Consider the following 13,420-nt stretch of genomic DNA (forward strand, 5'->3'; position numbering starts at 1 on the left):
TAATTTACGTATAAGTTGACCCAACACATAAAGAGGTGATCTTTATATAATTTATTTAAGTTACACTGTAAAGGATACACCGGAATACATTTCCATTATTTCAAAACAAAGACATAAACATCCATCCCTTCCTTTCTTTCTTTTTTATTTCCTTCCTTCCTTTCTTTCATTCCTCCCTCTCTCTATTTCACTTTTCCCTATCTCTGTTAGGTCTGTGGTGGTGATGGGGGGTGGTTGATGAGGTATTCCCGACCCTTACTCGACTGTCGGAATAGTTTGACTCCATCCGTAGAGGCTGTGCATATTGTAGTGGTTCTCCTTCCAATTATCATCGAATTGCTGAACAGAATTCATGCAGATTGTCTTATCATAAATCGGCCCTCCTCCTGAAATACCTGAGAAAAAGTAAGCAGAGGAGAAGTAAGCAGAAAATCTCTCAAAGTCAAGGGTGAAGGCTGGTTTGAACACGTGGAGGTACACATCCTGGGGAGAAGGGACTAAAGTGGTATGGGGTGCACATCTTGGAAAATCAGCTGTTGAAAGCAGAAGAAGGGGTACAAATTTCGTTTTGCTCGCCAGTGTCGGAACGTCTCTGCCTCAGCGTGCACGTGTACCCCCGCTGCACCCAGACAAATTTTATCCGGCTTTTTCAATGAATAATGCATGGATGTAAACACAAAAAGCAAGTTATGTTAAGAGTGATATTGATATGGTTGCAATCATATGATGGATATTTTTTATAGTACTTCCATGCATTAGTACAGTGGCAAATGTTTCATATTTTGTCCAAAATTAGCATTTGTTTTATGTTCAATTAATACCAAGTCATCATGGTCATTATCAATTGAAATAATTCGATGACATATTTTTAGTCCCAAAAGTCAGAACTTCATATCTCTATACTCTTTTTCCAATAAAGGTACACGGAAGCATGAAACAGTGCAGTCCAATAGCACGGACTAGACTATGCTGAAGGGACTGCCATCTTGGTCGTCTTGGGTGCCCATTCATACTTACGAGGAACATATGGCGGGAAATCATACGTGTTCTCGCTGCACCCATCGACTGAACCATGGACAAAGTTAGCTGGTTCGTTCATGTCCTAGAAGAAGAAAGTAAAATAAACAATACTGAAAATCAAAGCCTATTTTAATTTCCTTAGCCCATATAATTTGTAAAAAGTTTTGCACTCTAGTTGTGGGCCTTTATTCGTCACTCGTCAGTGTTCTTGTTTGATCCCAATAATGATACGAAACAGCTGTAGTTTGAGATCAGCACAAATACACCAAAATTATTTTAATAAATAATGAATGATTACCAATGTACATGATTAATATGAATGAAATCAAACCTCACGTTTAGGATTTAAAAAAACTAATAAATCAAGATAAATATGTGTATTCTTGACGTTGTTTACACTAATTAGAAAAATTTGGCCCTAAAGCTATTTAGGGAAGTTCACAAAAATGCAACATAATGGATCGAAAAACTAATTACAACGAACGATAATAATAATTAAAAAAATAGTAAAAGTTATAAATAGCCCAAAAATATATAAAGGAATCAGAAGACAAATAATTAAATCATATAATATCTACATGGATAGATAAATAAATGAACAAGTAAACAGACGAATAAGAATATAATCAGAAATAGATATCACTCACCAGCCAGAGACCATCAAAATTAATGATCTCCTTGAATTTTGTTATTTGGTCTATCCACCAGTCTTTCGTTGCTTGTTTCCTATAGTCTGGGAATACTGCGTATGCACGATAGAGCTGCGTAAATATGAAATTAAAACGATAATAACAAATGATTATGGGGTGTTATATACATTTAATAATTGTCTATGTGAACGTAAGTTAAAAACAAATGGAAAATGCAAAGTTAAAGTGTATTATCATGTAAGATGAACAGAAGTTTATTAACAATTTTGAGAGCTTGCATTTTGATCTTTCTTGTTACACCTAACAGGCAATAATCTCCCCTTGCATTTCCTCGTCATGCTCACATCGGCCAATCACCCTTTTCTCAGTTTAAGTTCAAGTAGTAATCCGGAGATAATCAAACTGTCGTCTGAAAAAGTTACTCGGATCATGCATATTGAAATATTGTTTATTTCACATTGAACACTGTTGCTGTTGTTGTAGACTATTGTGAAGGTATTAATGAATCAGTTTTATTGAGGCATATAAAGATATTGAACGATTTTAAGATACTTTGCATGAGTTGAAGACGAGAGAAACATAGTTTTGGCAAAATTGATACAAGTGTACTGATAAAACAGTGTGGGGGCATCATGGCAACGTGTTGCTGCTGTATGTAGAGTATAACTGAGTAACTCAACAGGGCAGAGAAGTTAGTTATTGTCCTCTTAAACATAAAATTCGTGTGCAAAATGAAGATTCATTTTACAGCTTGATAAGCATGTAGCTGAAATAACTTCGATAACATGCGATATATTTTAGCCCTTCTTAGCCATTCTGTGGAGTCAACGTTATAGTTCCTTTAAGATTCTTATCTCATTAATACAAATAATATCCTGGACGAATATTCACTAATGCAAAATGCACACAGTGGATAAAAAAACGCAACAAAACCCGAAAATGCTCCAGAAAGATTCAAGTGTAAAAAATAGTCCTTAAATTCGCCGTTGCGTGTAGTATAAGACGCATCACCGCATTGGTCAGATTATGAACATGGGATGCTCAATATCACGTATCCATCAATGAAAAAACGCGTTAAGTGGCTTGCGTGCGTAGTCACTTAAGCATGACTTCAATTCTCACTTAACTTGTTTTGAAAAACCATCCAAGTCTCATGCTGTCCTTATCCAAGTCCAGACTGGACCTTGGTGTTTGGAAGTTCTCTTTCCCAAAGCTAACATAGAGGGCGCATGACTCCAACTCTCTAATCAGCGCCAATCCACTCATCTTCCCTCCTCACCAACTTTGTGTCAACTTTGGGAAAGAGAACTTCCAAACACCAAGGGTCCGATCTGGACTATTCTTACCCTGACGCCTGTATCCCAGTCAACGGAATTGTTAACGGTGATATTGGGGTAGTCTGGCCACACCTGTATATAGGTAAGTAACAGAAAAATAGAGTTGGCGCCTGTATGCTCTTTTCGTTCATAATTATAGACCATCACTACAACTAAGAATAAATGATGATAAAAAAATAAAAAACATGATCTTAATAATGTTTACAAGGGAAGTCGTGTTACAGATACAGTTAATGTTAAGTTAAATAATGTATTGCGAACTGCTGTCCTTTGATAATTTGATAACTAAACACACTGACTTTTGTTTTATTGTCTTCTACTATTTGAGTCCGGTTTATGAACAGAGCGGGAATTTCAAAATCATGCTCAAATCAAATACTTTCATACTGCTTCTGTTCGCACTGCGGATACTATCCCTAAGCAGCATACGTAAACTTAACAAATAATCAATTCTTTATCTGGCTTTTTTCAATATTCTTAATATCATATCTTTGTATAACATATGAGATATCGAAAGATGAATATAACTTCACAAATCAACTAATAGACCGGCGTATTTAAGTGCATATAATACGATACATATTTTTTTTTTTTGGGGGGGTGTATGGGTGAGGGTGCGCGCGAGGGTGTAGGTGTGCGTGTATGCATATCCAAATAATACTTGGGGATTCCATGACATTTGCTCCGGCGATAATTGCTCCGCTATGAATTCCACACAACTTCAACCCTCGATTTAACACTACACTCGTGAAAAAAAAATGTTGGGCAACATACTGTCCACACAACAATTAGTTAAAACTTTATCCAGTTCTGGGTAGTTTTAAACCAATAATGTGTGCGTTGGGTGAAAACTGCACAATGTAGACCAGTTCGTAGTTACTTCATAGACAATTTTGATCAAATGACCTTTCATTTCTTTCATTATGATAGGCAGATTTCAAAGCAAGATAATACGTGAGCATGCCTTACATAGCAGGATGAAGAGATTGAATAGACCAGGTGACTAGAATAGCACACCAATGAACACTTTATGAAGGTATTTGTTGCATTCCTAATTTGAATGCAGATCATAGCATGTTGCACAATGTACTTGGCAAACTGTGAAATACCAGTCGTTCGAGGACGCAGTGCTGTATTACCTTCCTCTGATCATGCGTAGAATATTTTGATCATGCGCAGAAAGGAACTACGAACTGGCTTATTGGTTGAAAACAACCCAGAGTTGAATCAGTAATATTGCCCAACATTTTAAGAGTGTATCAGGAAAGGAATACAATCATAGATATGTTTTAGTTAAATTTTAAACATGTGTTAAAGGGGAATCCAACCCAAATAAAAACTTGTTTTTATAAGAAAAAGAAAAATCAGACAAGTTGATAGGTGAAAGTTTGAACAATATTGGACAAATAACAAGAAAGTTATGATTTTTAAAAGTTGTAAATATTGGTAATCACTATACCTATGGAGACTTCAAATTGGGCGCTTATGTGATGTCATAGTGATGTAAGGCAAGGACTACTCTTCCATGTACTTCAATACATATTATGGCTAAAATGTCATTTTCCCCAAAGGTTTTATTTCAAATTGTATTTTTCTTTCATGAGGACATTAAACAATATACTACCTGGGTTATATTTAGATTACTGCCCCAGGGGAATGGGTACTTAGGAGAAAACCACAAATCCCTGATAATAAAGTACATGGCCTATGGGAAAGTTGTCCTTGCCCCTTGTCATAATTTACTTACCCAGTTGCCAATTTGATATCTACATGGTATTAGTGATCTCAATTTTAAAGCAGCTATAACTTTCTTATTGCTTGTCCGATTTCTTTCAAACTTTCACCATTCTGTTTAATTCATTTTTCTCCTTCCCAACACAACATTCTATGGCCAAGGCTGGATTCCCCTTTAAACATATTTACTTGGTCCAGGTCAGGGTAGGTTAATAGACAAACATGTACATATGTTTTGAATATTTCAAAAAGCAAGCGTTGGAAACGTTTGATACCCCCCCCCCCTTTAGAGTACGGTTACACTTCGTAATTCCGAAGGTTCGTAATTCCGAAGGTTTTTTATTCCGAAGGTTCGTAATTCCGAAACACGTAAATTGCCTATACATCGATGTTCCTCAATCCGAAAACGAAAAGAGGTTCGTCAATCCGAAAATTTGTGGCGTAATTCCGAAGGTTCGTTAATCCGAAAAGGAAATAAAAGTCGTAATTCCGAAGGTTCGTTAGTCCGAAAACGAAATGAGGTTCGTAATTCCGAAGGTTCGTTAATCCGAAAACGAAATGAACAACGAACCTCATTTCGTTTTCGGATAAACGAACCTTCGGAACAACGAACCTTATTTCGCTTTCGGATTAACGAACCTTCGGAATAACGAAGCTTTGGAATTACGAATGTATACGTTAGAGTACAAGTGTACCAGGTTGATGTCATATTTTGTACAGGTGTTAGAAATATTTCTTATTAGGTGAAGCATTTTCATTCAGGTGTCATAAATAGCCAATACAGTGCTCTAGCATTGACGAATGTAGGTGTACAGATGCACAGGAAGTGCCTCTTATTAATAAGAATGTGTTGCTATATTAGACTGTGGGATGGTCGCTAAAATTGTGACTTTCCGTGGGGCGGCAAATACAACCACGGTTCTTGGACATGATAATATGTAAAATATTATGAGTGAATACATGCACAATGTTGCCATCGGTAAATTTTGCTCCTGACCTCAAAATTAAAATAATAATATGCAAAATCGTACCATTGATTCGACTGGAAATTCCGCCATTCACCCCGTGTGTTAAGGACTTCCGTGAACGCGCGCAAGCGTGCACAATGCATGTAACCTCGTTCGCGTTTTATTTTTTTTATTCGCTGTACATGATATACGTTATAATACAGAATGTACGATGGCGGATAAGATGTCGTCGTCTTCGTCGTGTTTTGACAGCGAAAATGACGATTTATCACTAGCAAATATATGCTACATGCACGTCTTACCCAAGGAAAGAGGGCCAGTAAATTCCTTTCAAGTAAAGAGCTAGAACAAATTTAAGCCTTTGCTGCATTCGTTGATGTAGACTACCTGGGACTTCAGAATAAAAATAGCTATTCGTGCAGCAGAGAAGTTTGCGATTGACTTGCATGCAGCCCGGCCCCGGGAGACCAGCCCGACGTCCGACCAGCATTTCAGCAAGATCCGAATGGATCAAAATAAATATAGATGTTCGATGTAGGCCTACCGCGTTTACATCTTGCCCAGAGCCAGGTCAAACATCGTTCGTATATCACCAGCATTGAGCAATCAAGCGATCGAAGGTAATTTGTTTTCACTTTGTGCTCTTGCATTTCACTCTCTGCAAAAGTGAAGCGGTGCAAACTTTGATGATTTTTGTATAGGTCTACATCTAGATTTCTTAATTGAGTCGATGAATAATGTGACTCATGACTTACTTCGTCTTCTGTTCATAGGCTTGTAAATGTGGCGGTGAAGTAAGTCATGACATGAGTCACATTATGTATCGATTCAATTAAGAAATCTAGACCTATACAAAAATCATCAAAGCTTGTACTGCTTCACTTTTGCAGAGAATGAAATGCAAAAGCACAAAGTGAAACAATTTTGGCATGGACAAAGATCGCTATAACAAGGATCACCATCTCAAAATCATCCTCTGTATCTTTTTCACCTTCGATAGCTTGATTGCTGGAATGCTGGTGATACGAACGATGTTTGACCTGGCTCTGAGCAAGATGTAACGCGTTACATCTATAACGTTAGTTTGATCCATTCGGATCTTGCTGCAATGCTGGTCGGGCTGGGCATGGAGCGTAACGGGTCGGTGGCCATGCAGGAGGGGCAAGAGCAAAAAAATCTCCGGTCTTATCAGGGGCAGATCCATGATTTTCCAAAAGGGGTCTAATTTTTCAGAGGAAAGTTTCGACCACCCCCCCCCCACATATCGAATCCTACGGGACACTAACTGCGCGTGCTTTCCGCGCGTGTCTACCACTCTATGGAAATACCATTGGAAATGTCATGTTTTGTTAACAATTTTGTCATTCCTGAAAAAAGTTCCCACTTTTATCCCTAGTTCCCATGATATAATGCTGATGATATCATATCATTTCCATTAAATAATTGAAATTTTTGCAAAGATGTTAATTACATTCGCGTTTTGGGGTCAAAAACATCCCTTTCATATCAAAACTAGGATGAAACTCAACGTAAAATCCTACTTTATGTCACCACAAACGATTTCCCACTCTTCCAATTTCGCTTGATGGTATCGTACAGCTTAGTTCCCATGAGTCATTGTGCAGTTTTTTCTAAGCTTTACGATGATGTAAGAATGATGTTCATTGGTCAAACTTTGCGTTCGCGTTTTAGCTTTAAATAAACATGTGTCAGCCCACAAGCCAATGGCAAAAGTTGTCATATTCGGGCCGGGCGCGTACTGTACCTAATATGCAGTGCAGCAGGCAGGAGCCACGGCCGCCGTGCCCTAGCGTATAGCCCTAGCGCTAGCCGGCTGGGCTGCGCTTGTGCGACTGTGCGTGCGCCGCTGAGCATTGGCGCGCGCAAGGGGTCCAAAAGGCGTGAAAGGACTTGATATGAAAAAAAAGTTTTTCAACCAATTGACAAGCAAAAAAAAAATAAAAATAAAGGTTTTCACCCACAAATGAAGTATATTTCGTACACGAAAAAAAGGGTCTTCAATTTCAAAAGAGGGGGCACACCTTTGTTTTAATGGCATATTTACATTACAAATTTTAGTATTTTGCTTCTCAAAGGGGGGGGGGCAGGCAATGGCGTCATGAGGCAACATTTTGAGGGGCGATATGGTGTATCGGGTAAAAAAAACAATGCGAGTGAGCAAAAAATTATACATTTTTATTACAAAAATCCAATTTCAGATTTTGACATAATGTTAAAGAAGATAACATATTTTTCACCCTTCTCTCTTTCCTTTTCCTTTTTTTCTTGGTCTGTACGCCACGGTAAACAAGATTTTGTTTATGATTTTGCATGCTTATTTAAAAAAAAAAAAAATCACCTTTTCATGACAATCTATCTGTTCTTCTTTCTTTCCTTTTCCAGTTCCTCTTTTTCCCCTTTCCCTTTCATTCTCCCCCTTTTCTTTTTTCCCCTTTCATTCTCCCCCTTTTCTTTTTTCCCCTTTCATTCTCCCCCTTTTCTTTTTTCCCCTTTCATTCTCCCCCTTTTCTTTTTTCCCCTTTAAGTTCCCGGTGAACTCCGCCAGGGGGGATAGCTTGCCCCCCCCTGCACTGTTAAGCCACTGCTCCCTGGGATGGGCCGGGTTGCATGCAAGTCAATCGCAAACTTCTCTGCTGCACGAATAGCTATTTTTATTCTGAAGTCCCAGGTAGTCTACATCAACAAATGCAGCAAAGGCTTAAATTTGTTCTAGCTCTTTACTTGAAAGGAATTTACTGGCCCTCTTTCCTTGGGTAAGACGTGCATGTAGCATATATTTGCTAGTGATAAATCGTCATTTTCGCTGTCAAAACACGACGAAGACGACGACATCTTATCCGCCATCGTATATTCTGTATATAACGTATATCATGTACAGCGAATTAAAAAAAATAAAACGCGAACGAGGTTACATGCATTGTGCACGCTTGCGCGCGTTCACGGAAGTCCTTAACACACGGGGTGAATGGCGGAATTTCCAGTCGAGTCAATGGTACGATTTTGCATATTATTATTTTAATTTTGAGGTCAGGAGCAAAATTTAACGATGGCAACATTGTGCATGTATTCACTCATAATATTTTACATATTATCATGTCCAAGAACCGTGGTTGTATTTGCCGCCCCACGGAAATGAAAAACTAGAGACATTTTCCTTGTCCATCCCACAGTCTATATGCACTCCTCTGTTATTGAAATTCTTTGAATGACTTTATAGAAATTTTACAGTTAGTCTTAGTAACGGTAGGGTATATTAGGAGGTTAGTTTCGGTAATTCAGGGAGAACCACCTAAGCTAGAACAGACCACAGATATTAGTATAGGCAGTCGAAGTTAAAACTGAGGGCCTACGTCGGTGACGAGATAACGACCCCAGCTGCCGCCGGTTCTCCACCGACATGATTCGTCAAAATTCACGTCATCATTTCGGACTCGATCTCGTCCACTAATTCGTCGAAGCCACATCTCTCTTATCTGGGGGCTACTCATCAAGGGGCAACCCTGTCTGCTGAGGCCGAGTGGAAGAGACATCGCAAGCTGCGGAGGCCAGGAACTGGACCGACCACCAGGGCCGAGTGGGGCATGTCAGGCCAGAAGAGATGACGGGGGCTCGAGTCAACTATTATTGTTAAGTTAAGATATATCTTATCAATATTCATGTATGTTTTCATGTACAATTATAGTAAATCAAATCAAAAGAAAACAACCGAATAATTGAAGAGATTTGATTCAATCTTTTAATAACTGTATTTATCAGTTTTACGTATTCCTTATTCATGTTTTTTGGTGTCAAGCAGCAGTTAGTGTGTAGGTGAATAATTGAAAAAAAAGTCCTACAACATACAACCATATTATAGCCTATAACCCTAACACTATTACCTTGCACAATAATGAAGCCTGGAGCAATTGTCGCCAGAGCAAATGTCGTGTCACCCTACTGGGGAATGTTTATTTTATTTCAATTCACTTACCTTTCCGTATCTCAAATCACCAAATTCGTCTTTGATGAAGACATCGTTTTCAACACCGAGATCATAAGGCTCATAACCAGTTTCATTGGCTGAAATTGCTGGGTCCTTTAATGGAAATACATAATGAAATTTATAAAACAGAGGTGATGTACAGTAAGTTAATACGAGTAAATTTTGAGGCCTTGACGGATGTATCTTAACATTTGAAGTTGTATGGGGATTTGAACGGGGAGGGGGAAGGGGAAGGCTTTTAAGATTTTCTGCCCCTCAAAAATAGTAATTATGTTCATTTGGATGCCATCCTGACAAGTAAAAAAAAGGTGACGATGACCAAACCCGGTTCCCCCACAACCATACAAACAAAACTATTTCAATCACTGCTAGGTCCAAGAACCGATGATCACCTACCAACATTATTATATATCTTGTGCCTTCTGCTTTGATGGATTCTACGAACTCTCCTAAACCACCGAAATTCTCCTCATCCAAGGTGAAGTCCAGATTCCTCTTCATGTAATCAATGTCACTGTATTGAACATCCTACACAGTATACAGAATATGAAAGTGGGAGAATAAATATGCTGAAATTCCCCTACATGTGAACATGCTGTTATTGTTATAGTTTTCTATGGGGCTCTGCTCTTATTAGTGATATTCTGACTTACATGTCCAATGTACCATTTATCACGTTTATTCCGTAAAGATTACCCCTTTCCATGCATGCTATATCAAAGACAATAGGATCGTCCGTAGCTTGTCTATAATTTTTTTTTCAATAAGTTTGTTTTTAAACACCCCTTAATATTCCACTTTCATGACTTTGTTAAAGTAACAATACGATATCTGTTTCATCTTGTATATTTCAATATGAAACTGTTCACTATTGAGAATTTTGTGGAAACAACAATTTGACCATCTGAGTGGACTAATCGGTCCATGGAAACGTTAGTAGGGAAATAATGGTCATCCATAATTGTGATTATACACACTTGTAATTAAAAATGAAGTTAATGTAACACTATTGAATCGTTCGGTTCGAGCATTCGATAAGGTATAATTTACTCAATATGATATTCGGATAATAAATCTGTTTCGCAAAGAGTTTTATATTGTCAGGGGGAAGCTTAAGAAAATGCCAATCCTGATATGACTATCATCATGATCATCATGATCATGACAACTCCATCAACAATATAAAACAGAAAAAACGGAAATAGAGACAATAATTCATAAAAGTAAAGACGTAGCATTTTAAAACTTTTACAAGAAAAGATGCAGAAAACGTCAGTCAATAACAAGCTGTTTTACCTTAGGAATTCCAATATCACTTGAAAAAACATATGCCAATACAACAACGTGACTTAACTCTTGCAAGACTTCTTTGTCGTTTTATATACATATATATAAATCAAACCTTTCCATAACATGTGCTATGTAATCCCTTGTACATGACAATATACATAACAGCAACAGGTGAATTGATTTAAACACGTAACTATTATAGCCAATGTCGTGATAAGAATGACGTTGAATAATCGTAACGGTAACTTACGTGAGGAATGTCATATTCCCTCATTCTCGCCACAACTTCCTGTAGATTGTCCAGATTGTCATAACCATATCTGCTTAGATGGTAACCCAAAGCCCAATATGGAGGTATCATCGGACGGCCGACCAACTTATGATTTGGAAAAGAAAATAAATGTAAAATAATATAAGCTCCAGATATGGTTTTATTAATGCAAAAAATAAAGGTCCCTAAGCCGCACTGCTTCATTTGTTAAGATGGTATGTATTCTGTCATTTGCAATATTCCAGTGAAACGAGAATAAAACACTGCTTTCAGTTTCGACAGGATTTCATAAGTTCTGTAATCTTCCTTATTGAGGTGATTCTACAAAACCGTTACCATTTATATTCTGTAATTTACCTTTTTCTGTTTAACGATAGAACCTAGTTACATTTGCAATATTGATATAGTAGTATAGTTCAACAAACTAATCGAATTGTATATTACTTTGAAAATTGTGTTATAACTACAAAGTCATTCAAAACTGTCCTTACGATGGGAAATATTTACAATGGTTAATATGTGTAAATATTTAATAAAGAAACCCGAAGATATATGGTTTTTATTATATGATATTACCTCTGTGTACTGTTGAATAACTTGGTCTGGTGTTGGCCCGAGAAACATGTAAAAGTCCAAAATTCCACCGACTGTGCGATAGGTCAAAGCAGGGGTTGGCTGGACCGTAAAATCTGAGACAACAGACAGATCAAACACTCAAGAAAGATGATAACGATAGAAAATAAATAATTTCAATCTTGGTAATGTATGCGAACTAACCAGGGGTACCTTTTTCATTATCTGCTTTCATAAATATATTTTGCTACTACCCTTGTATTGTTTAGGTATTTCAGTCAATTCCCAAACCTCAAACTTAATTATGTTTTATTGCAAATTTTTAGATAAATTAGATAGATTGATGAATAGCTGGCCACTTAATTGGTCATGGTCGTTCTTGGCATTCCCCTCTGACCTAAGGACTTCAATTCAATTCAATTCATTTATTTTCTCTTTCAATCTTTTTACATCTACAATGATAGTTCAATATACATGTTTACAAAATATAATATATAAATCATTTTTATAATACAATAATACTATGAAATCGAAAGAGAAGGAGACCAACTAAAAAGCAGAGCTTGTAGGGTGAAGGCCCCCTTTCATAAGTACATTTTATGAAAAAAAATAAGATAAAATAAACAAATAAACAATACATATATAAAATGAATAAAAAATAAACAGTAAATTGAATTGAATTGACTGAAACCACAGATTGGCAAGAAGTAAAAGCTGGTCTGCAGTAATGTCTATTTCGACAGTTATTAATTATCATATCTAGTTTGGTTGTCATGTTTATAATGTATAATTTAGCTTCTAGTATTTAGTATGAATGCGTGCATAATGAAACAATCACATGCATTCTCATAGGCCCGTATTCTGAAGTCAGGTTTAACTTAAACCGTGGTCTAACTCTGTGCTAAAATTATGGGAAGCCAAAAATTTAAAAAAGTGTGTTTATATTGTATATTTCTTACGTTCACTATCCTGTTTCCTTATGCTTTCATTATGAAGAAAAATACTTTAGTTATCATTCCCAGACAATTATGAACAACTTGGGTGTCATATGAGTTGATAAATTGGATGTGTACCGTTAAGGATTTGTGCCCCAGTTGGCTCTCCATAGTTAAACTAAAACTTTAAGCCAGGGTTTAATTTATTCCCGAGTTCAGAATACGGGCCATTGTGTTTAACATACCTTGTGCGTTCAGATTGAAGAGAAGAACACCATGTGCATTTCCATCATACTCCACATTCATGTAGAAAGGATGGACACCATACAGATTGATATCATCCTTTGAGGAATATAACATATTGAATATATTTATATTTTTATACATAAAATAATATTCCATGATTGACTTTGTTGAACGGAAATGAATATATCTGGGAGACTTTTATCCAGATCGATCTTCCACAAAATTGAAGCATCGAGTTTGTATATATTCAAAGCTTATACCATAATTATGATATGTCTAAATTCATGTTTTCGGGGAAAGATATTAACATGATCAATATTCATACTTTCCTCTTGATGCGTTCCGTCTATGACTGAAAACCATAATTAAAAATCTTGGCTTCAGCAAAATTTC

At 37.0% G+C, this 13,420-nt stretch overlaps 1 protein-coding gene across 1 annotated transcript in view; it reads right to left on the reverse strand.

Annotated features, from left to right (window-relative positions):
* LOC121414922 (maltase-glucoamylase, intestinal-like) overlaps window positions 1-13,420 on the reverse strand; it is a 57,412-nt gene that overhangs the window by 7,058 nt on the left and 36,934 nt on the right. The window contains exons 27-35 of the mRNA XM_041607968.1: window positions 13,027-13,123; window positions 11,850-11,962; window positions 11,253-11,378; window positions 10,109-10,240; window positions 9,701-9,805; window positions 3,017-3,079; window positions 1,668-1,781; window positions 1,018-1,102; window positions 260-395 (exon numbers count right to left, since the gene is read on the reverse strand). Coding sequence (XP_041463902.1) covers window positions 260-395; window positions 1,018-1,102; window positions 1,668-1,781; window positions 3,017-3,079; window positions 9,701-9,805; window positions 10,109-10,240; window positions 11,253-11,378; window positions 11,850-11,962; window positions 13,027-13,123 — 971 coding nt within the window. The remainder of the gene's footprint in view (window positions 1-259; window positions 396-1,017; window positions 1,103-1,667; window positions 1,782-3,016; window positions 3,080-9,700; window positions 9,806-10,108; window positions 10,241-11,252; window positions 11,379-11,849; window positions 11,963-13,026; window positions 13,124-13,420) is intronic.

The sequence above is a fragment of the Lytechinus variegatus genome, chromosome 5 (genome assembly GCF_018143015.1).
Source record: "Lytechinus variegatus isolate NC3 chromosome 5, Lvar_3.0, whole genome shotgun sequence".
NCBI classification, from domain to species: domain Eukaryota; kingdom Metazoa; phylum Echinodermata; class Echinoidea; order Temnopleuroida; family Toxopneustidae; genus Lytechinus; species Lytechinus variegatus.